The sequence below is a fragment of the Eutrigla gurnardus genome, assembly GCF_963514095.1.
Source record: "Eutrigla gurnardus genome assembly, contig: SCAFFOLD_105, whole genome shotgun sequence".
Lineage (NCBI taxonomy): Eukaryota > Metazoa > Chordata > Actinopteri > Perciformes > Triglidae > Eutrigla > Eutrigla gurnardus.
Window position 1 is genome coordinate 23,282 of NW_028155383.1, and position 22,145 is coordinate 45,426.

The window sequence follows — 22,145 nt, forward strand, 5'->3', positions numbered from 1 at the left end:
AAGCGTAACGGCGTCTGTACCTGGCCAGTGTCCGGGCCGCTCCGTCTGGGACTGGAGGGGGACAGAGGAGAGGTGGGGGAGCCGGTGGGGGAGTAGAGGGAGGGTGCTGTGGAGGGTGGGGGACCCTGAGGAGACCCAGAGTCTCCGGGTTTGGACAGGAGGCAGAACGTGTGGGTGCTAATATGGGAACCTCCTCTATCCCCCTTTCACTGGGGCTCCTGGTGAACAGGGAGATGAACTTTTGTTACAGCAGCAAATGAGGGCTGTAACTAACCACTGTTTTCATTGGAGATTCATTTAAATTCCTGGATTATTTTCTCCATTATTGATCAGTTGTTTGGTCAAAAACATGTAAATGGTGAAGAATGTTGATCATTGTTTCCCAGAAGATGATGTCGTTGAAATACCGGTATCTTGTTTTGGCCACAACTCAGGGATATTCAGTTTACTTTATCCAGAGGATATTCATATACTATATGTTCTATGAGAAGAGAGGGAGATTACACCAAGCGACCCTGAACCCTGAGGTTAAAAGTCTGATGAAGGTCAATTTCTACAGTTTTACATCAAAATAAGATGAAAACCTCAACAATCCACAGAACTACCACTCTTTCATTTAAATTCATATATATTGTACATTATTTATTATACATTATTTTTTGTTAATATTTATATTATAATTTTATTCTATATTTGTGTTTATTGATTTTTGCATTGTTTTACTTCATTTTTAATTCCATTTTCTCTTATTCTCACGTCATGCACCAAAACACCAAAGCAAATTCATTGTATGCCTCAAAAAAACCTACAATATTAATTGCAAAATTCCCTAATGCCATAATACCATACGTTTAACTTGTTAAATGGCTGGTTTAGAATATTAAAAAACAATAATCTGCAAACAAACAATGAAAATAATCGCCGGTTGCAGCCCTACATTTATTCTGTGTTGTTCAGAGCCTTTAAGTCAATTTCTGGAGCAAAAAAACAATAAACATTTGGATCTCGGTCAGAAGGTCAATCGTACCTCTTCAAATTCCCCATTGAAGAAGAATAATGAGAGCAGGTGAACTAAGCTCTCTTTATGAAGTCATGAGCTACCTGAGACTGTGGAGAGGATCTCTACAGAGCGAGGCAGAGTGAAGGAGCTTTCACTTCATGCATTATTCACTTGGTTTCCAAACAAAACCAGCAGAGAACTTTTTGTGAACTGTTTGGCGTTTTAGTGAGAACGCTGCCTTCTAGAGATCGCCACGCTACCATGTACACACACACACACACACACACACACACACACACACACACACACACACACACACACACACACACACACACACACACATACATGCAGGTATTTAACCCCCTCAAGTTGAACCCTCCTCCTCACTTGTAGCCCTGCAGACAAACACAGCTGTAAAGGTTTTAGAGCTCAAAAGGTTTGTCTTTCTCCCTGACGCCCAGACAGAATCTATGCAGCACACTTTGCAGGGGAAAATGCAAAACTAGACACATAAAGCAACACCAAGCAGGGCAGCTCAGAGTCTGAAGTGTCAAATCATTCCTTTAGTTGTGAATAAAAATAGTGATCGATGGGGGGAAATCCATTTGTTTCAAAGTAGAATTAAATTACATTTAAGAAGCTTTTTGGACCAATTTTATAGACCGTTTGGTACTAAAAAGTAAGAGCAACCAGTGTGTGTGTGTGTGTGTGTGTGTGTGTGTGTGTGATTCTTACCTCTGTGCAGGATATCCTGTCAGGGAAAAAAGACCCAGGAGGGTTAAAGCTGCATTTTAAGGGAAAGAAACCAAGACATAAAATATATACACCATCTTCACTGCTGTTACAGATTTTCACCAAATACCCAGAGTAGATGAACACATATTTTAACCAAAGACTGTAGAGTAGAAGCGGGCGTAGTCATGGTGATGTCACCCATTGGTTGGTGGACTACGGTTTTAGAGTCTCGAGTTCAGCTCTTTGGCCGTCGCCAATCTTGGATTTTGGGCTTCTGTTGTGAAGCTGTTTCCAACGTTAGCTTCCATTATTGAAGGTGAACTTTACAGCTAAGTGCTAAAGTCCTCTGATTGCATTGGTAGCGTGGTTGCAACGGTGCCTTGCAGGTCGTAGTTTCATCCATCTCTCACACCACTGGTGGCAAAACAGCCATGCAAGGCGCTGGCCTGGATATCAGGAGCTATTTGGGATCTTTCTCAAGGACACGAGCTGGAAACACTAACTGGGTGATGAGTGTGAGACCTGCTCTTCCTCCTGAGTCACAGCCGCTCTTATAAACCTTGGCCTGTAACTGATCTAAGCTGCAACCTTGGCATTAATAGTCTCAATGAATTAATGAATTAGCAAATCCAACGTGCTGGTCTGCAAAGCCAAAACACCAGTTAATGTGCCACTGACCTTATTCTTAAGACTTTGTTGGAGAATGACACTTGTTTGTAAAAAGTTTAGTTTTTTACCCTCTGAGGTGCGTGGTGTTGGGCAGTGGCTGGGTCTGCGAGAGGGCGGGGATGCAGGAGGAAGTCCCACCCTCCTGTCTCTCCTCATCCAATCACGGCCCCTCACAGCAGGCTTGTGGGACGTAGGTGATTCGGATGTGCTGGCAGAGTTCCCGGTCCTTCCCGTGGAGGAAATCTGGGAGGTCATTGACCTGAAGAGATGAGAGGGAGAGAAAATTCTGTTAAAAATGTCCATATTAATTCATTCCCCGTACTTATGAATTGTGTTTTTTATGATTTATTTAGTTGTTATGTGGAGGGACTGTATTTCCTGACTGGACTGGACAGCGATGTCTGAAGGTGCAGAGGTCACAGTGAGTTCAACACAGGCGATAATGTGACAGTTTAATGCAGACAGGATTAACTCTGAGGAGGAATTTAAACCTTTCACCTCTGACCTACGTGGAGTAACAAGGTGCTAATTAGAGGTATTCAGCTCCACAGACTCGGCTTCTCTTTCAGATACAAGAGCAAAATCTCATGTAGTCCTGACAAAGCCTCACTTTAGGTATTCAACAGGCAAAATACGACATTACTGAAAGGAAGGTCAGCTCATTATGTACAGTAAATAGTACAGTAAGTAAATATAAAGGAACATAATCACATAGGAGTAGGGTTGGGCATCGATTCCGATCCAGATCCCGATCCTCTGTTTCGATTCCTGTTCTAAACGATTCTCGATTCTGATTCTTTGAGGTGCAGGTCAACAGGTCCAGTGTTGCCACAGTTACCTTGAAAGAGTAATCTGACTACTGACTACTCCTTTAAAAAGTAACTTAGTTAAGTTACTGACTACTTGATTTCAAAAGTAACTAAGTTAGATTACAAGTTACTTTATTAGTTACATTCAACAGCTGCCAACTACCGATTTTGCCAATACTCACTTTATTGATGTGCTTTTTTAACAGTAACATCAACAATGTATCCATTTTAAGTTGCACTTGAAAACTATGTCCTGATAGAAAATACATGTTTTATATAAAACAAATAAAGACAGTCTTTCTTGACTTCACTTAACTTAAATAATTGTTTGCATATTGTAATGGCAGTAACATCATGAATGAACATTTTATGAATATTGAACCGGCATTAGAGCAGCAAGGATTGGTTTTATGAAACAAATGAGCACAGTCCTCAAGTATGAGCGGCGTGATGACGAAGGGAGGGGGCGGGGCCAGCAAGCAGCGAGACATTTCTCCACTAAACACTCAAGAGAGACTCCGCTCGCATTTCAGCACAGACTGAGTTAGCAGGAGCTCCGTGAAATCGAGAACTCGTCTTGTTTATTCACACGCTGCGCCTTTTCACCGTTACCGGGCGGGACCGGCTCGTTTAATGTGGTTGTGCCATGCTGTGACTCTAAATGTTTTTTCAAGTTTGACGTTGTATTCTTGAAAGTAGACAACACTTTGTTGTTAACACAGAGTGTACAACGAACCTTTATGTTGCCATCTTTTGCTGAGATGAAGTCGAAATAATGCTTGTATTTCCAGCTGGAAAATGCGTATCTCTCCCCCTCCATTGTTTACGTTTCTGCCGGTATAGCGACTACACGCGACCGTCCGTGAAGGTGTCGGCTAACATACGTCATCCCCGAGACGCAAGAAGAAAGCAGATCTTTTTTTTTTACTGACAAAAATAGTAACACGCCGTGTATTTGGATAAGTAACTTTAATCTGACTACTGCTTTGGCAATAGTAGTGCGTTAGACTACTCGTTACTGAAAAAAGTAGTCCGACTACAGTAACGCGTTACTAAGTAGCGCGTAGTTTTCCACATATGTTGCACTGTGCTAATCCATCTTTGTTCAAATTAAAATGAAGCCAGACTTTCGAGCGGCGTCTTCTTCTGCCATCCATGTTGAGTGAGTGACGCTCTTCGTTCTATCGCGGAGTCTCCGTACGCAGGGCGGAGTAATACAAACAAAGTAGTGCAGACGTTTAAGAACCGAAAAAAAAAGGATCGCAATTCCAACAGCTTCTCTTAACGGTTCCGGAACCGGAGATTAGGAAACGGTTCCTATTTGGAACCGGATCTCGATGCCCAACCCTATAGTATACATACTCAGAGATGGTCCAGAGTCCGGGATCAGGTTCAGAGTCCGGGGTCAGATCCAGAGTCCGGGGTCAGGTTCAGAGTCCGGGGTTAGTTCCAGAGTCCAGAGGTCCAGGTCCTGGCTGAAGTTAGCCTTGATCCAGTTCCATGAAAGTATGTCTCATGTCATGGCATCGGTCACCATGGAGATGTATCCTGTGGAACTAGCCTGCTCCAGACCGGGCTAAGATCCAGGATCTATCAGTCTTATCTGTATCTCAGTCACTTTGTTGGGAAACTAATGTGTTCATTCCGGTTATCCCACTGCTCATTCCAAGTTTCCATCCAGTGAAGTAGCCTACTGTCATTATTTAAACAGTGTGACCATATTTTTACATTCATTCATATCAGAGGTCTTCAACGTTTTCCAGGCCAAGGGCCCCTTGGCTGATAGTGACACGGTGGAGGGCCCCCTATTACATATCATATTAATCATGTTCCTTATTAAGCCAGGCCAATAATAATGTGTAGTGCAGCCTATAGTGCCATGTATACAGGTACTTTGTAATGATGTATGTATGCAATGCTTAGCCATTAAAATAATAATTGTTGACAGAAATATATATTTACAGAACATATTGTAAATCTATATTGGCATTTCTACATCACAATTTCACATTTACACAACACTTAACATTTATATTTGCTTATTAGATGTTATATTAATGTTAATGTGTATTTTTGAACATATTTTACATTTTGTAAGAAAAAAAGGTTTGGGATCAAATAATGTTGGGGACCCCCTGCTGGAAATCTGTGGACCCCCTATGGGTCCCGGACCCCATGTTGAAGATCTCTGGCCTATATTCATGAATGTTATTGAATTGTGTTCATGAAGCTGTTCATGTTGTTCAGCAAAGGTTCACCGTGCATCAGTTTATGACCGGCTGGTCCCATAACCAGACTGTGAGCCCCCCTCACTCCCTCTCTTTGATTCTGGTTGTAATGTATTGATAAAGCGCTGGATCACTATTGTAAAGTTCACCCTGTATGTCCCTCCTCAGCCACCGTACCTGTCAAAGTTGTTTTCTAGAGTATTTGAGCGCCAGATTAAAGCGGTGCAGGAGGCCGTGACAAAGGTGGAACCCCTCTGGAGGCCGAATGCAGCTAAAACAACACAAACAGATTTACAGGTTCAGAATAAAATGAGCCTCCAGAGCAATAAAATATGAGGTGTTCTGAATAAAGAAAGCAGCAGAGCTGAAAACATCCTGCTGCTTTATGAAGGACGAATGAAAGTCAAAGTCAGACTGAAACATGATGTCAGTGAACTGATTGAGACACAGTCAGTTACAGCAGCAGTTACACACAGACTGCAGTCAACAAGGAGACGACACACTGAAACACTCAAATATCATCCTGCACCGTTTCTCATCATCATTTTCCTGCTACGAGTTTGAGGGACGATGTTTGAATTCAGAAGTTAGAAGGAATCCAACAGGAATGGACAGCTCGGAGCTTCCTGCAGAGATCCACATCCACTGAATCTCTTTGGCTTTTGGACTGTTGGTCGGACAAAACAAGACATTTAAAGACTTCACCTCGGATTCTGACAGACTGGGCTGCACATTTTATACCGTTTACTGGTGTTTTATAGACTCAATGATTGATTACTAAAACATTCAATAGATCCATCAACAGTTAATATAAGCTGTAATCCAGTCTCCTCTGAAAGACTTGATGTTGAAACATTGATCAAAGTGATAAGACGACACTGACAGCATTTATCTCATAGGAACATCTCCTGGTTTCCTGGTTGTCATAGTAACAGTCATATAATATGTCCTCAGTAGGCAGATTCTTGTCCGATTAAAAGTTTTTTAGTTTCCCAGAAATGCAGTTCTGAGAAATGTTTCTAAGTAAAGAGTAAAGCTCCACCTCTTCCTGTACACAGATCTACATTGAGGACAGCACAGGTCTTTATCAGAGCAGAGACAGACAGGCGGGCAGACAGACGGTCTACCTGCACATCATGGACCCCCTGTTGGTGCTGTTGCTGTGGATCTCAGGTAGGACTCTGCTTTAAAGATGATGTGATATTATTTGTGTTGGATCTTTAACTGAGAACAAACTGCTCACATACATCAACACCGCCAGGCTCCACTCCACGGGGTTTTCATCCAATCAGAGGTTTTCATTCCATTTCAGTCATTTATTATTTCTTTTTTAGTATGTATTACATACATCAATCATGTTTTCCTTGCTTTTGATCACAGGGAAGTAGGGCTGTCGACAAATATTCTAAATTCCAATATATATTCGAATAGTTGTTAAAAACAGAATTTCGAATGTGAAAATTATTTTGAATCATACGTTAAAAAAAAACAAACAGTGGCAACTTCAATTAATGTTAATAATATTTGTTTCAACCACTGAATGAAGCCTGACATATTTAGGACAAGAATCACAACCTTAAATTACTCTAAACTCTTGATCAGCATTTGTTTATTGTTGTCGTTCATTTAAACCGATATGTGGAGGGAGGGAGGGGGAGAGAGAGAGAGAGCGTGAGAGGGAGAGAGAGGGAGGGGGTGAGAGAGTGAGGGAGGGAGGGAGAGAGAGAGAGAGAGGAAGAGAGAGAGAGAGAGAGAGGGAGAGAGAGAGAGAGGGCTGCTTGTCCATCAGTTAATTTCCTTATTTTTGTAGGTAATATGTTGTTGAATATGTTTAAACTTAAATAAATTACCAATACAAGTAGTTATGTCTCGTTGTATTAATTTGTCCTGTTATTGACGTGCCTAATGCACAACCAGAAATATGAATATGTTTGAATATATGTGTTTTTTTAAAGGGAATATTTGAACGTCATTTTAGAGTAATTTTGACAGCCCTACAGGGAAGTAAACTGCTCACATACATCAACACCGCCAGGCTCCACTCCACGGGGTTTTCATCCAATCAGAGGTTTTCATTCTATTTCAGTCATTTATTATTTCTTGTTTGTTTGTTTTTTCAGAGTATTTCATACATCAATCATGTTTTCCTTGCTTTTGATCACAGGGAAGTAAAAAGCAGTTCATCCAGAACAGGGAGGGCAGCTTTGATGAAAGGGAGGGACACACAAATGTTCACCTCACGACCAGAGGGCCAGATATATCACCATACACTTCCACCATTATAACCTTGTCACTTCATTGGCCTACTATAGCTCACTCATTTAAGAAATACAACAACATATATACTAGCAATCAAAGTTTATTATACCAATTTAAAAAAAATACAGATGATTTGGCTCTCAAGAACACATGACCCAGACAAGGCTCCCTAGTGGGCCAACATTTTTAACATTTCTATTTTTTCGTGAGAAAAATCAACATTTTACTATTTACATATCTATTTTTCAGAAAAATCCATATTTTAACAACTACTTTTCTATTTTCATCAGAAAAATGTTGTGAACTTCACACAGAAACAAACATTACTGAGTCATATATTATTTCAGTGCAAACATATCTCTTTGTATTTTCTTCTCTGCCCTTACATTCCATAACATTTTTAAATTATATTTCTCAAACATGTTATCCTCTGTAAAGTTCTCTGCTGCTCTTAAACTGCAGTTTTTAGATTTCAGCTTTGTACTTCAGGAGCATCTTTGTGCATCTCTTCACATGAGAGATGTACTTCCCTGTATTCGGACGGTTGGATTTATGGCCCTCTATCTCCCTCTAGCGGCTGATAGAATGAATTACAGCTGGAGTTCAAATTACATGCTTTTTACCAACGACTGTGAAACCAATAATATATTCATTTTTATAAATGGACACAGATTGTGTACACATTTACATGGATAATTATATATAACTATAAAAATAAAACATTGGAGAGGAGGGGATAAGAATCAGGTTTTTCCCAACATTAGAACAAGTGAAATAGAGCAGGGGTGTGTGGGAAAATAATACATGAAAAGAGGAAACACCTTTGTAGGGAGATTGTCTATCAGCTTTTAAAATGACCGTTCAATTAGCTGAGGACACTTTCATATTTAATCCGTTACTTCCCTTAGATCCGTCTGTGTCTTTTCATGAAGGAGACCCATTTTGACCATATTTTTGTGAATTTATCCATTTGTATATGAAGTGAAAAGGTGATTTTCTTCCCATTCAGTATCTATCATTAATCATATCTGTCCATTCTTCTACTGTGGGAGGGTTGGGCTGCAGCCAGTGTCTACTTATGTTTTTCTAAGCTGCAGTTATCATTGTTGTAAATAAGTATTTGTGAAATGAATGTTTTGAAGTGGTTACATGTATTATTTCTACAATCACTGTATGTATATTCAGTAAGCATCTCTCTGTGCAGCGGTTGGTGTTGTTAGTCCGCCATATATTCAGACTTGTGACAAACGATGCAGCATGTGATCAGTGTTACTGTGTGTAAGTCCATCTGATTGATCATCCTCACTGTTTCCTGTTCACTCTGTGTCAGAGCTGCATTTAAATGCTGCTGCTTCACATTAAAACACCTCAACTACATGAACTTTTATTGTCAGGTAAATTAAATAACATTAACATTGGTTAAACTGTGCACTTTAAATTTAATCCCATCGGTCACTATAGTAACCATGAAAACATTTTCAGTTAACAGGTCCTACAAACATTACTGAATATTGTATCGATCCATTTCCAGAAAGTATTGAAGTAATAAAACCTCTCAATGACATATGTGCAGTGTTGCATGTTTAGTGTAAATGTCACATGACCAGAGCTGATTACTTCCTGGTTGCACCTGTAGAGGAGGATGGCTGCATGAAAGCTCCGACAAAACAAGCTTAGTAAAGTATGTTAATATGAAGATAAGACTAATATTTCTGGTTCACATAATCTTTAAGATGTTTAGTATTGATATATGTATTTACAATCACTCAACTCTGTTCACTGAAGTCACAGAATGAAGAAACATGTTGTGACCAGTGGGATAACACAATGTACAGTATCTAGATGTACATGTACTTGTTTGGAGTTCTTTATTAGGAATAAGCCCTTGGGATGTACCATCTCGTTTTCCAGGGGGTCCCGAACAACATGAATACAATGAAAACACAATTTAGACAAAACATTGAACAGAAACACACGGACACAAACAGAAACATGTCATTAATTAAATAAGAAAAAAAAGATGGGAAGATACGACTCATAGAGAAGTATAACAGACGATCAAAGAAACTAGATGATTAATAAGTGACATTAGTGATCAGACATGATTGTGTTAAGGACATGAACAAGTAATCCTATCATGAGAAGACAGGGCATTCTTCAACTTGTACACATACAGAGTTGTTGTTCTACCTAACTTTCTCTTCTGTCTTCTAGTTGAACTTACACACACTAACATGCTGCATATGTTGGACCGAGGGGCCCGCCCACACAAGGCATGCAATATTACAGCTAGCCCTCAACATGAGAAAGATGCTGTCCTCAGTGATGGTGATAGTGATGGGTCAGATATGGACTATGAGGGGGAGACACACACACACACACACACACACACACACACACACACACACACACACACACACACACACACACACACACACACACACATACATAAATACATACATGTATATATCAAAGTTTAGTTTGATGCTTTCCTCTTCTTGAATGCAGAATACCTCTATCCTGAATAACCCCTATATTGTAAATGAATCATGTGACTGGTCTACAGATTAATTATTACAATGTTACAATGAATGCACTAAAGTAATATTGAACTAAAGTACAAGATAAAATGTTAGAACAAAGTTAGAACATGAAGGTTTCAATACATTTTACAAAAGTCACAATGTTACAATAAAGGAGATGTTTTAGTTTGCTTTCTGTAATCATATCGGTGATGTATGAGGACTTTTGATATGTAAAATAGTCACACTAGCATGTGATGAAGTATTTTAGTGGCGATGATGGAGATGCTGCCAGAAACAGAGTTTTACATTTTAGAAGTATTTTATAAGACTGTGAAGGAGAAATATGCTAACATAGACATTATCCCACCGGTCACCTTTGTGACCATAAAACACACTTTTCACCTAATTTTCCATGAAGATTTTCAAAAGTAATGATTGATTATCGAAAAGGGTTAGTAATGACATATGATTTGGATATTTCCATGTCTGTCTCCCTCCATCATCTGCTGTCTGTCTCCCTCCTGTCTCCCTCCATCATCTGCTGTCTGTCTCTCTCTTGTCTCCCTCCATCATCTGCTGTCTGTCTCTCTCCTGTCTCCCTCCATCATCTGCTTGTCCTCAGAAGGACGGAGGCAGGAGTGGACACAAACAGGATTTTCAAAGAGCAGTGGTCACATCGACCAGATATTCGCTCTCTTCAACATCATTTGAAAACATGTTTGTTGATTTTATTTCATTGAATGAAAACAATATATATGTTTGTGTTTCTCCAGGACTCCAGGTTGAAGGAAATCACAACTCAACAGGTAAATAGAGAAATTAACAAGAGAGAAAGAAAGCAGAATCTTCACTTCTTTCACTGACGACTCTCTTCTTTCTGTTCAGAGCCTGATGATGTCAGGTTGGTGGGAGGAGCCAGTCGCTGTGCTGGAACACTGGAGATGAGACATCAGGGAGACTGGAGACCAGTGTTTGGCTATGGCTTGACCCTGGAGGAAGCAGTTGTTGTCTGTAGAGAGCTGGACTGTGGCTCTGCTGTTTCTGTAGGACGGAGAGAGGAGTCCTCAAGAAGACCTGTGTGGTGGATCGGGTTTAACTGTGTTCATTCTGGATCCACTCTGAGGGAGTGTGCAACATCAGTCTCCTCTTCCTCCATCCTGGATCTCGCCTGCTCAGGTAAGCCCCTCAGTGACATCATCTATGACATCATCAGTCATGTACCAGAACAGCAGCAGACTGATGAGCTCAGTGTCAGTAAATCAGCTGCTGAATGCACCAAGATATCTGTATGAGAGAAACCTCCACGTGTGCTGCTTCAGGAGTCCTCTGGGCCGACCACCAAGCAGCCTGAAAGGACTCCTTCTTCAGCTCCACAGCTTTCTGAGCCGCTGGTTTCCACCAGCAGGTTCTTTGGTTGCCACCATAGCAGGCACCAAAAGTGGCCACAACTCTGAGCAGCTCAGTCGGGGGCTCGTCAGTATCTCCACCCCCACGTGGAGTCCTTCACCCTGAACACCTCCTTAGAAGGAGAGAGTCCAGCCCTGATGGCTTTTACATCTTACAGCTCTGTTTCTAAACACAGCTTTATTCTCAGGAAGATAAGAGAGAATCCAAAGCTGTAACTTCTCTGTGTGGAGAGCAACGTTTCTGGAGTCTCTGAGCAGAAGGAACAGAATAGAGGATCTGCAGATGATGATGTGTTTCTGCTTGAAAACATATTGAAAGTGTTGAACAATGGATAACAGTTGTTAGGGTGTATTCATGTAAATGTGATGTAACACTGCTGCAGGCTGTGGTGTTCTAAACATGTTCTGGTGTTACAGTTTATTTCAATTTCTTTGGCTCATCTCTTGAAACTTTGTTAATATTCTCAGAACCTGATTTGTCTAAATAGCTTCCATGTTCCAACACAACACCATAACTCACCTGCAAAAGGTCAGAACTCACTCAAAACATTGAAGTCGTGCTTCAAAACAAAGTTAGTGTCTCATATAAAAAGTCTCTGCCCTCCAAATGAAAAGTTCCTTTGACCTCATGGAAACAATGGTGGTCAGAATGTTGAGATGTTTTTCAGGACGGCAGTGGAGCCTGGAAATGTTCCTTATATCCACATTTCAGGTTTGTCCTATTTCTTTAGTTGACCCTGAATGTTTCCTCTACTAGAATGTTCTGTTTGTCCAGTGAACTGAACACTAAACTGAATACTATCCACATGCTGATTTCATCAGTACAAGTTTCTTTTACAGTATTACTCACTGCACTCACGTTTCCATGGAAACGGTTACAGTTGCCCTGTTCATGATGTACCTGAGCAGGTTCCTCCATGTTCAGACATTGTGGTTATTCTGTTGTAGTCCAGCTCTATAAATATGTTTGGTAACAGCCGTACTCATGAATAGCACCTGTCAGCTGACTGGAGATGACGTGTGATTGGTTGATGTAAGATGGGACAAACTCCTCATTGGTTAGTGAAGTTCAAGTTTCTCCTGACAGACAATTTACCAGTTTAGTGGACGTTAGAAAATACTCCATAGTACATAATGATATTCATGGTATATATGCTGACACATTTAGATAATCAGTTTTGATCAGCAAGATATGTTCAATCATTAATTGTGCAAATTGTAGATAATTGTACTCATTTGCATATATGTGCTTAAACATTTGCAATTTATTCAAAAGAATGAGAAATGATAATCTGTTGTGAAGCAGTGGCCAGTGGTTTGGAGGTTTACACATGTTGTTTAGAAAATATTCATTATCTTTTGAGAATTGTGGCAAAGCAATTAGAAAAACTGTAAATGATGAACTGATGGTGGAATTGTTTTGAGTCCAGTTTGAATCACTGAATAGTTTCATGACATCTTTTTCTCTGGTGTCTGGTGTCTTTTCTCTCTCTCTATTTGATCTTCTATCATCTCTCCAGACTCTGTCAGGCTGCTGAATGGGACTAGTCTGTGCTCAGGCAGACTGGAGGTGAAGTCCAACCAGTCCAACCAGTGGTGGTCCTCAGTGTGTGAAGCTGACTTTGACCAGCAGGATGCAGAGGTGGTCTGTAGGGAGCTTGGCTGTGGGGCTCCTTCAGTCCTCCAGGGGGCGCTCTATGGAGACGTGGGGGCTCCAACGTGGACCAAAGAGTTCCAGTGTGGAGGCCATGAGTCTGCTCTCCTGGACTGTAGAAGCTCAGGCTCAGATAGAAACACCTGCTCACCTGGCAAAGCTGTTGGACTCACCTGCTCAGGTAGAAGAGGAGCTGCAGCTTTGATCTGGTTCATTTCTGTTCTCATCAAACTCACTTTGCTCTTTGACTGAAGACTCTCTTCTTTCTGTTCAGAGCCTGTCAGGTTGGTGGGAGGAGCCAGTCGCTGTGCTGGAACACTGGAGGTGAGACGGGGAGACTGGAGACCAGTGGTTGGCTATTACTATGTCTGGACCCTGAAGGAAGCAGCTGTTGTCTGTAGAGAGCTGGACTGTGGCTCTGCTGTTTCTGTAGGAGAGAGAGAGGAGTCCTCAGACAGACCTGTGTGGAGGATCAGGTCTGACTGTGTTCATTATAGATCCACTCTGAGGGAGTGTGCAACATCAGATTCCTCTTCCTCCATCCTGAATCTCACCTGCTCAGGTGAGCCCCTCAGTGACATCATCTATGACATCATCTATGACAGCAGTGTTCCCAGTATGTTCCTTCCTCTGTCCCAGTGACAGTCAGTGGTTTCCACTGGACTGAACTGTAAAGTTCTCCAGGACAATGACGTCCTAGAATGTAGAGAAGTGGGCTGGTTTCTGGAAGCTTCAGACCCTCCATAGACTGCTGAGCTTCACCTGGCAGGACACACCTGTCTGTCTGTCAGACCTGTGACATCACTTCCTGTTTTGAGGGTCCATCTTGTTGAACGGAGGGTAAATGTGACCTTTCATCTCTCGTCCCTCATTTCCATCTAAAGTCTTACCAAACTCCTTTCAGTAGAGAAGTACAAACAGGAAGTAGGACCATATAACAGCTGTGCTCAGGTCATTTCACTGGCTTCCAGTCCATTTTAGAATTGATTTGTTCATGTTAATGGTGTTTTTAAGACCCTACATGGTCTGGGACCTCAATATCTCTCTGACAGGCTTGTGAGGTACCAAGCAGCCAGACCTCTCAGGTGGTCTAGAACAGGCCGTCTGGTTATTCCCCGGCTCTCCAGGAAAACTGGTGAAAGTGCCTTTAGCTTTTCATCATGGTGGGTGAGCCCCGATGCTGTTGTCCTTTAAAACTAAACTGGAAACATTCCTTTCTAGCGGCACCGTCCAGGGGCCCGTTCCAGAAAGCAGGCTCAACCAACTCTGAACCGAACCTTGAACTCTGGGTCGACCAACTCTGAGTTTTCGTTTCCAGAACAGCTGTTCTGAATTAGTTCAGTCAACTCTGAGGATGTAAACTCTGAGTTACGCACGTGCCTGCCGACTCTACAAAGCCATCATCAATGGAGCTCCGATACTACGAATCACCATGGCAACCGGGAGAGAGTTAGGGATATTTTTATGTAGAAAACGAGGTCATCCTTGGAAAGCGGAGCAACGTAACGGCATCAAAATGGAGACAGTTGGCGTGGCAGATAATCACTGCCTGACTTAATGTGTATTAGGGATCGACCGATATGGATTTTTTAGGGCCGATGCCGATACCGATTTTCTGATCATCAGTCTTGGCCGATGACCGATACGGCCTGCCAATTTTCTTGAGCCGTTATTTGGAGCCAATATTACTTTTGCTCCCTCAATTAACATGTTAAAAATGACACTGATAACAAATATTACGAATCTCAATTTAAAAAGGAATATTTATTGAACTTAAAAAAGGTGAGGTAGAACAAGAACAAGTATAACAATATTTAACAAATATTAACAGCAGGTGAGGTAGAACAAGTAAAGTGCTGAAAAAGTGTCAGCCAGTGCTGCAGGAGTCGTCTCGCTGAAATGCTGCCACACTGGATTGGTTTTCTGAGTCTCTGCCATTTCTTTAAAAAGAATCAACAAAAGCACATATCAGTGTCAATCTCTGGTGCAGTCATCTTACATTCATATAACCCACATTATGGTTAACTTTACAAGGGGGAAAGGCTTCCACATCTACAACACAGTCTTGATGCATTGCTTGCTGACATATTATGAAACAGATATAATCAGATCACTAAATGACTTTTGTCAACACATTTTAACAATTTACGAAAACAATAAACCTGAAAATAGCCATCGAAATAAAATGCTTGATTTGTAAGTTAAGTCTGCCATCAACAAATTATAAAAACATTCTCTCAGAGTTAAAGCTCTCCTTCAGTCAGCTCATATATGGCTGAGACGTGTGCGTGCGCGTCATCGAGTGGGACACGGACACACACCCCTCCCCTCTGTGCTCCTCCGAGCTCGTATCGTTCTCCCCTCGCAGCCTCCCACCTCCCTCTTATCTTACGAAAATAGTCACCGAAACGTGTTTATAATAAATAAATAAGCTATGCAGTTGCTGAATCTGTCTTTATTTTAGATCGACAACGCTCAGTTTAAAAGATTATCGAGAGCTCGCCGCGACGGCATACACGGCTTCTCACATAGACAATGAATGGGAACGTCCCGCTCCGGTAAAAGTAAACAGGACGGCGTTTAGTTTCCCGGTGTGTCCGGGACTTCCACAACATGTACAAAGCAGTAATAGTGTTTATTACGGCCATGAATGATGGCACGGTGTAAATGCAGCAGGTGCCGGTCGGATTTCTCTCTCACCCCGACTGCAGTACGTCCCCGATCCTAAACTACTCGCCGATCACTCACCAACCCCCCCTCCCCTCCTCCCCGCTGACTCCGCAGCCTCAGCCAAAATCCCACTCTGAACTCAGTAAAACACTTGAGAGCCCTGGTTTTATCATAGTTTCAAGCAAAACGGAGCAATGTTTTTGACATTGAGTGTTTCCACTTTCAAAGCACAAGGCAACATTTCAGCTCAGCTAAACAGTTAAAGAAAGTTTAAAACTCACCTTTGTTTTGAAGACCATGCTCTCACTACTGCTATCACGACTGGGTGACGACAGTTGTATGGACTCAAAAGCACGACTAGATACAGCACGGATGAAGTAATAAAGTCTTTACTTAAAACAGGTTCGGTACACAGGAGGTCAGTCAGCGGAGGCAAACAAATCCGGCAGGGGTTAGGCAGAGACAGGGTCGAGGGAAAACAGGCAGAAGTTAAAAACCGTCAAACACTAGAAACTTTGAGGAAAAGGCTGGAACGCTTAGCACGGGGACAAAAGACGAACTGGCAACGGACAGGGAAAACACAGGGACTATATATGCACAGAGGGGAGGTAATGGGAAACAGGTGAAGGTAATCAGGGCGGGGGAAGTCAATCACTGAGGGAGGAGAAACCACAAGGGCAGGGAGAGAGGATCTGAAACGAGAGGAAAGGTGAATACTCCAAAATAACAGACAGAGACAAAAACTACAACATAGAGTGAGACATGACAACTGCAGGGAGGGGAATGTCCAGGCTTGTGTCAGCGCTACCAAGCAACACGCAGCTGTCTGCGGCGCCTGATTGTAAATGCCGGGAAAAACGATCGGCCAAAACAGCAGTCCGAATCGGCCGATACCGATACGTTCAAAAAACGTCAAAATCGGCCGATAATATCGGTTGATCCCTAATGTGTATAAATGAATGAAACAGTCGATTGATCTAAAGGTGATAAGTCTTTACTTACAGTCCCACAGCGTGACACTGGTGTAACAGTTAGCAACGCTGCCTACGGTTCAGGCGACAGAGGTTCAACTCCCGTGGTTCACAAAGTAGCGCAATGAGCAAACAATCATTTTCATATCGGTGTAATCCCCCCAGGCACAAAAAGAAAGTGGCTGCAGCTGAAAATTAAGCATAAGAATATTGCACAAATATGTAGACTAAGGCATATGATTTTAATCATATTTCACATATTAAACAGTAAATATAAGCAGCTATTTCAACAAAGAAATGTCCTTTTTCAGAAAACTCCCGTTCGCAAAAAATCTAGAGCTCTGCAAAGAATCTGGATTATGTCCGTGATATGAAATGTTGAAAATGTCGGAGAATATTGTTTAGATATGTGATCGGTAGGAGAAACGGTAATTTCCTTCTAAGTAATCAAAATCCTCTCCCGACGTAAAGCTGCTAGAATCACTTTTATTTCCATATCGATGGTTGACGAGGAAAGGACGGACATTGTTTTCAGTTGGTTCAGATTCCGGAAAAAGGCGGAGCCATGTAGGAGAAACTCAGGGTTTGTTGAAGCAAACCTGCCAGCGAGCAGGTTAGGTTCACAGAGTTGGTTACTATGGTAACTGACCTAAAGGTTGAGTTCTCTCTCTTTCTGGAACGGAAAACTCAGAGTTTCCCTCTTCTCAGGGTTAACAAACTCAGAGTTTCAGGAAAACCTGCTTTCTGGAACGAGCCCCAGGAGTCTGGTTGAAGGTCTGGATTATTACTTTTATTGTGTTCTTTCTTTTTATTGGTTTTAACCTACATGTCACCTGTTGCTTTTACTATTCTTTATTTATCCTTTATCTTTTTATTGACTTGTCTTATAGATTCTAACTAGTTGGTTGCTTCTTTTCATGTATTTTTACTCCTACTTTTTAAAGGTTTTGATTCACATGAATCATTTAACACATCTGGTGCTTTTATGCAAGGACCTACAGACACCCTGTGCTCAAAGAAAATATCCTCAGTAATAATGAGACATGGGATGGCTCTAATTCATTTCTTGACCTGAACCTTTAGCCAGGCCCAGCTCCATCTGCACCTCAGCCCTGACGCTAGCTGTGCTACATAGATAGCGTCTTCCTCTTTGAGCTCTCATTCTGGAAAAGAACTGTCCAGATTAAGGATCGACCGATATGGATTTTTTAGGGCCGATGCCGATACCGATTTTCTGATCATCAGTCTTGGCCGATGACCGATACGGCCTGCCAATTTTCTTGAGCCGATATTTGGAGCCAATATTACTTTTGCTCCCTCAATTTACATGTTAAAAATTACACTGATAACAAATATTACAAGTGTCAATTTAAGATGGAATATGTATTGAACTTAAAAAAGGTGAGTTAGAACAAGAACAAGTAGAACAATATTGAACAAATATTAACAGCAGGTGAGGTAGAACAAGTAAAGTGCTGAAAAAGTGTCAGCCAGTGCTGCAGGAGTCGTCTCGCTGAAATGCTGCCACGCTGGATTGGTTTTCTGAGTCTCTGCCATTTCTTTAAAAAGAATCAACAAAAGCACATATCAGTGTCAATCTCTTGTGCAATCATCTTACATTAATATCACCCACATTATGTTTGCATCATATGAAAGGTGGATATGGTTAACTTTACAAGGGGAAAGGCTTCCACATCTACAACACAGTCTTGATGCATTGCTTGCTGACATATTATGAAACAGATATAATCAGATCACTAAATGACTTTTGTCAACACATTTTAATAATTTACGAAAACAATAAACCTGAAAGCCATCAAAATAAAATGCTCTATTTGTAATTTAAGACTGCCATGTTTTTTTTCTACACAAAATAAAATGAGCATGTCTTCGGCTACTAGGCAACACCTAGTATGCAGAGACAACACACTAATAATAATAGGTCTGAACGAAAATGCAAAAAAAAAAAAAAAGCTGCCAGCAACCTCAGAACATTAAGTAGCAGAGGAAAGTAACTTGATGTCAGATGCACATTAAACAACAGACTGTTTCTGTTCTAAACTGCACAACGTTAACATGGATACATATTCAACAAAGTATATAAACATTCTCTCAAAGGTAACGCTCTCCTTCAGTCAGCTCATATATGGCTGCGAGACGTGTGTCCCACGCATGCGCACACAAACACACCATGCACCCAACCTTCCCAATCTTACTTTATTTTACGAAAATAGTTCACCAAAACGTGTTTCTGAAAACATTTTAGGCGAGAAATAAGCTATGCAGTTGCTGAATCTGTCTTTATTTTAGATCGACAATGCTCAGTTTAAAAAAAAAAGCTTGCAGGAGGCGCCGTCTCTCGAAACTCGCCGCGATGGCATTACAGGGCTTCTTACATAGACAATGAATGGAAACGTCCCGCTCCGGGAAAAACGATCAGCCAAAACAGCATTTAACATTAAACAGTATTATATCGTTGGCAGATAACGAGACTCAAAGCCAGTATCATTGAAAAGTGAAGAAGACGACGATGCCGTTATCTTGATGTTCCACCAAAGATATTTTATTGTGAAGGAGATCACACTCTGAAACGCCAATAGTCTCACTCCAGTCTATGTGAAATGATGCCAACGACCCCCCCCCCCCCCCACCTTTGGATCAACACGAATGACATATTTGGACTGAAAACGGTGAATTTTGTAAAATAACATTCTGTTATATTAAAACATCAAAATATTGGTTGGAACAAGTCTGTCTTTCCCAAACTTTGGTTGTGACTTGTCCTTATCGTCCCGATGCAAACTTCCGCCCTCGTGCACACATCAAACTGTGCAGCTCTAATGTGATCATCACAGGTTAGCGGCTGCATGAGGACCATGAGGGAGAACATGGACGTCCCCACTATTCTGCAACAGCAGTGCTGTGTGAAGAGAGTGCAACACATTTCTTTGTCACACGGCTGATATGGTGTTAACGTGGCACAGTTGGTGTCTCCCTGCCTTATTACGTGGAGCATCCACAGTTAGTGAAGTGTTGTGTTGTCTGCTTGTGGACCTCGGTGTCACAGTGGGACAGAGACCACATCAGCTTCACCCTTAAGCCACGAGGACACGGGAATGTGATGGAACATGGCTGCAGGCTGTGGTGTTGTAACCATGTGTTCTGGTGTTCATGATGAACTGATGGTGGAATTGTTTTGAGTCCAGTTTGAATCACTGAATAGTTTCATGACATCTTTTTCTCTGGTGTCTGGTGTCTTTTCTCTCTCTCTATTTGATCTTCTATCATCTCTCCAGACTCTGTCAGGCTGCTGAATGGGACTAGTCTGTGCTCAGGCAGACTGGAGGTGAAGTCCAACCAGTCCAACCAGTGGTGGTCCTCAGTGTGTGAAGCTGACTTTGACCAGCAGGATGCAGAGGTGGTCTGTAGGGAGCTTGGCTGTGGGGCTCCTTCAGTCCTCCAGGGGGCGCTCTATGGAGACGTGGGGGCTCCAACGTGGACCAAAGAGTTCCAGTGTGGAGGCCATGAGTCTGCTCTCCTGGACTGTAGAAGCTCAGGCTCAGATAGAAACACCTGCTCACCTGGCAAAGCTGTTGGACTCACCTGCTCAGGTAGAAGAGGAGCTGCAGCTTTGATCTGGTTCATTTCTGTTCTCATCAAACTCACTTTGCTCTTTGACTGACGACTCTCTTCTTTCTGTTCAGAGCCTGATGATGTCAGGTTGGTGGGAGGAGCCAGTCGCTGTGCTGGAACACTGGAGGTGAGACAGGGAGACTGGAGACCAGTGGATGACTATGGCTGGACCCTGAAGGAAGCAGCTGTTGTCTGTAGAGAGCTGGACTGTGGCTCTGCTGTTTCTGTAGGACGGAGAAAGGAGTCCTCATTCAGACCTGTGTGGTGGATCAGGTCTGACTGTGTTCATTCTGGATCCACTCTGAGGGAGTGTGCAACATCAGATTCCTCTTACTCCATCCTGGATCTCACCTGCTCAGGTAAGCCCCTCAGTGACATCATCTATGACATCATCTATGACAGCAGTGTTCCCAGTATGTTCCTTCCTCTGTCCCAGTGACAGTCAGTGGTTTCCACTGGACTGAACTGTAAAGTTCTCCAGGACAATGACGTCCTAGAATGTAGAGAAGTGGGCTGGTTTCTGGAAGCTTCAGACCCTCCATAGACTGCTGAGCTTCACCTGGCAGACTTGTGACATCACTTCCTGTTTCCACAGCGTATCTTGATCTCATTCTAATGTTTAACGCTAGATTATGGGCTGTAAGTCTCATGTTGTGCAATAAAAGTTTTCAAACATATCTTTTGTGTTTGATAATAATAATAACCATAATTATAATGACAATAATAAAGGTTATTTATAGCACTTATCAAAACAAGTAGTTACATCATGCTTTATGAGGCAGACATCAAGAGAGGAAAGGAGAGAATAAAATGCAACATACACACATTTCCAGATATTTATGAACAAATATGAATAAATCCAAATGAATTCTTAAAAAATATATCAATCTGAACGTGTTCACAAACTACAGGTAGCATCTAACAGGATGTAACTGTTTCTATGACTTCCTGTGACGTCTATGAAGGCTGCTGGAAAGTGTTGGACTGCACGGCAGCTTTTAGGCTCCGCCTCCTGCTGCTGCCGCCTGATCTCGTCTACTTTCCAGGCGAGGAGCAGTTCATCTCCAACGAGCCTCATGTGACCGTTCATCATCTCTCTGTCTTTACAGACCTGCTGCTGCAGCCAAACATCTCCGTGTCCTCCTCCATGGACGGGGTCTCCGAGGCCCAGCAGCAGGGGTTTCAGGCGTTCAGGGGCTCCACCTTCATCGTCTTCTGCTCCGTCCAGCCACAGTACCCAGGAGGCTCCTTCCAGCTCACCTTCACCTCCTCCAACTCAGCACACAACTACACCCAGCCAGCTGTCAATCACACTGCCCACTTCCTGTTTCCTGCTGCAGAGCCCGCCCACCAGGGACGCTACAGCTGTGTTTATCACGTCCATGTTCTTTCTCATAACTTCTCCTCTGAGAGCCTTCTGCTCTGAAATGTAATAATATTGTGAATATTCTTTTAGATTTAGGTTTAATCCCACAGACACAAAAAGAATGTGGCTGCAGCTGAAAATGAAGCAGAAGAATATTGTGCAAACAGGCAGCCTAAGACATATGGTTTTAATCTGATGCCAGATTGCCAGTCTGCCCATG

General features: G+C 42.1%; 1 protein-coding gene across 1 annotated transcript; it reads left to right on the plus strand.

Moving 5' to 3' along the window:
• Positions 1-4,550: 4,550 nt before the first annotated feature.
• Positions 4,551-21,985, plus strand: LOC311010327 (scavenger receptor cysteine-rich type 1 protein M130-like; the record flags this gene model as incomplete). Its single annotated transcript, XM_084040853.1, has 9 exons — positions 4,551-4,655; positions 6,500-6,614; positions 10,999-11,031; positions 11,111-11,401; positions 13,152-13,466; positions 13,560-13,847; positions 20,223-20,537; positions 20,631-20,918; positions 21,669-21,985. The coding sequence occupies 9 exons, from the start codon at positions 4,551-4,553 to the stop codon at positions 21,983-21,985; spliced, it is 2,067 nt and encodes a 688-aa protein (XP_083896979.1).
• Between the last annotated feature and the right edge of the window lie 160 nt (positions 21,986-22,145).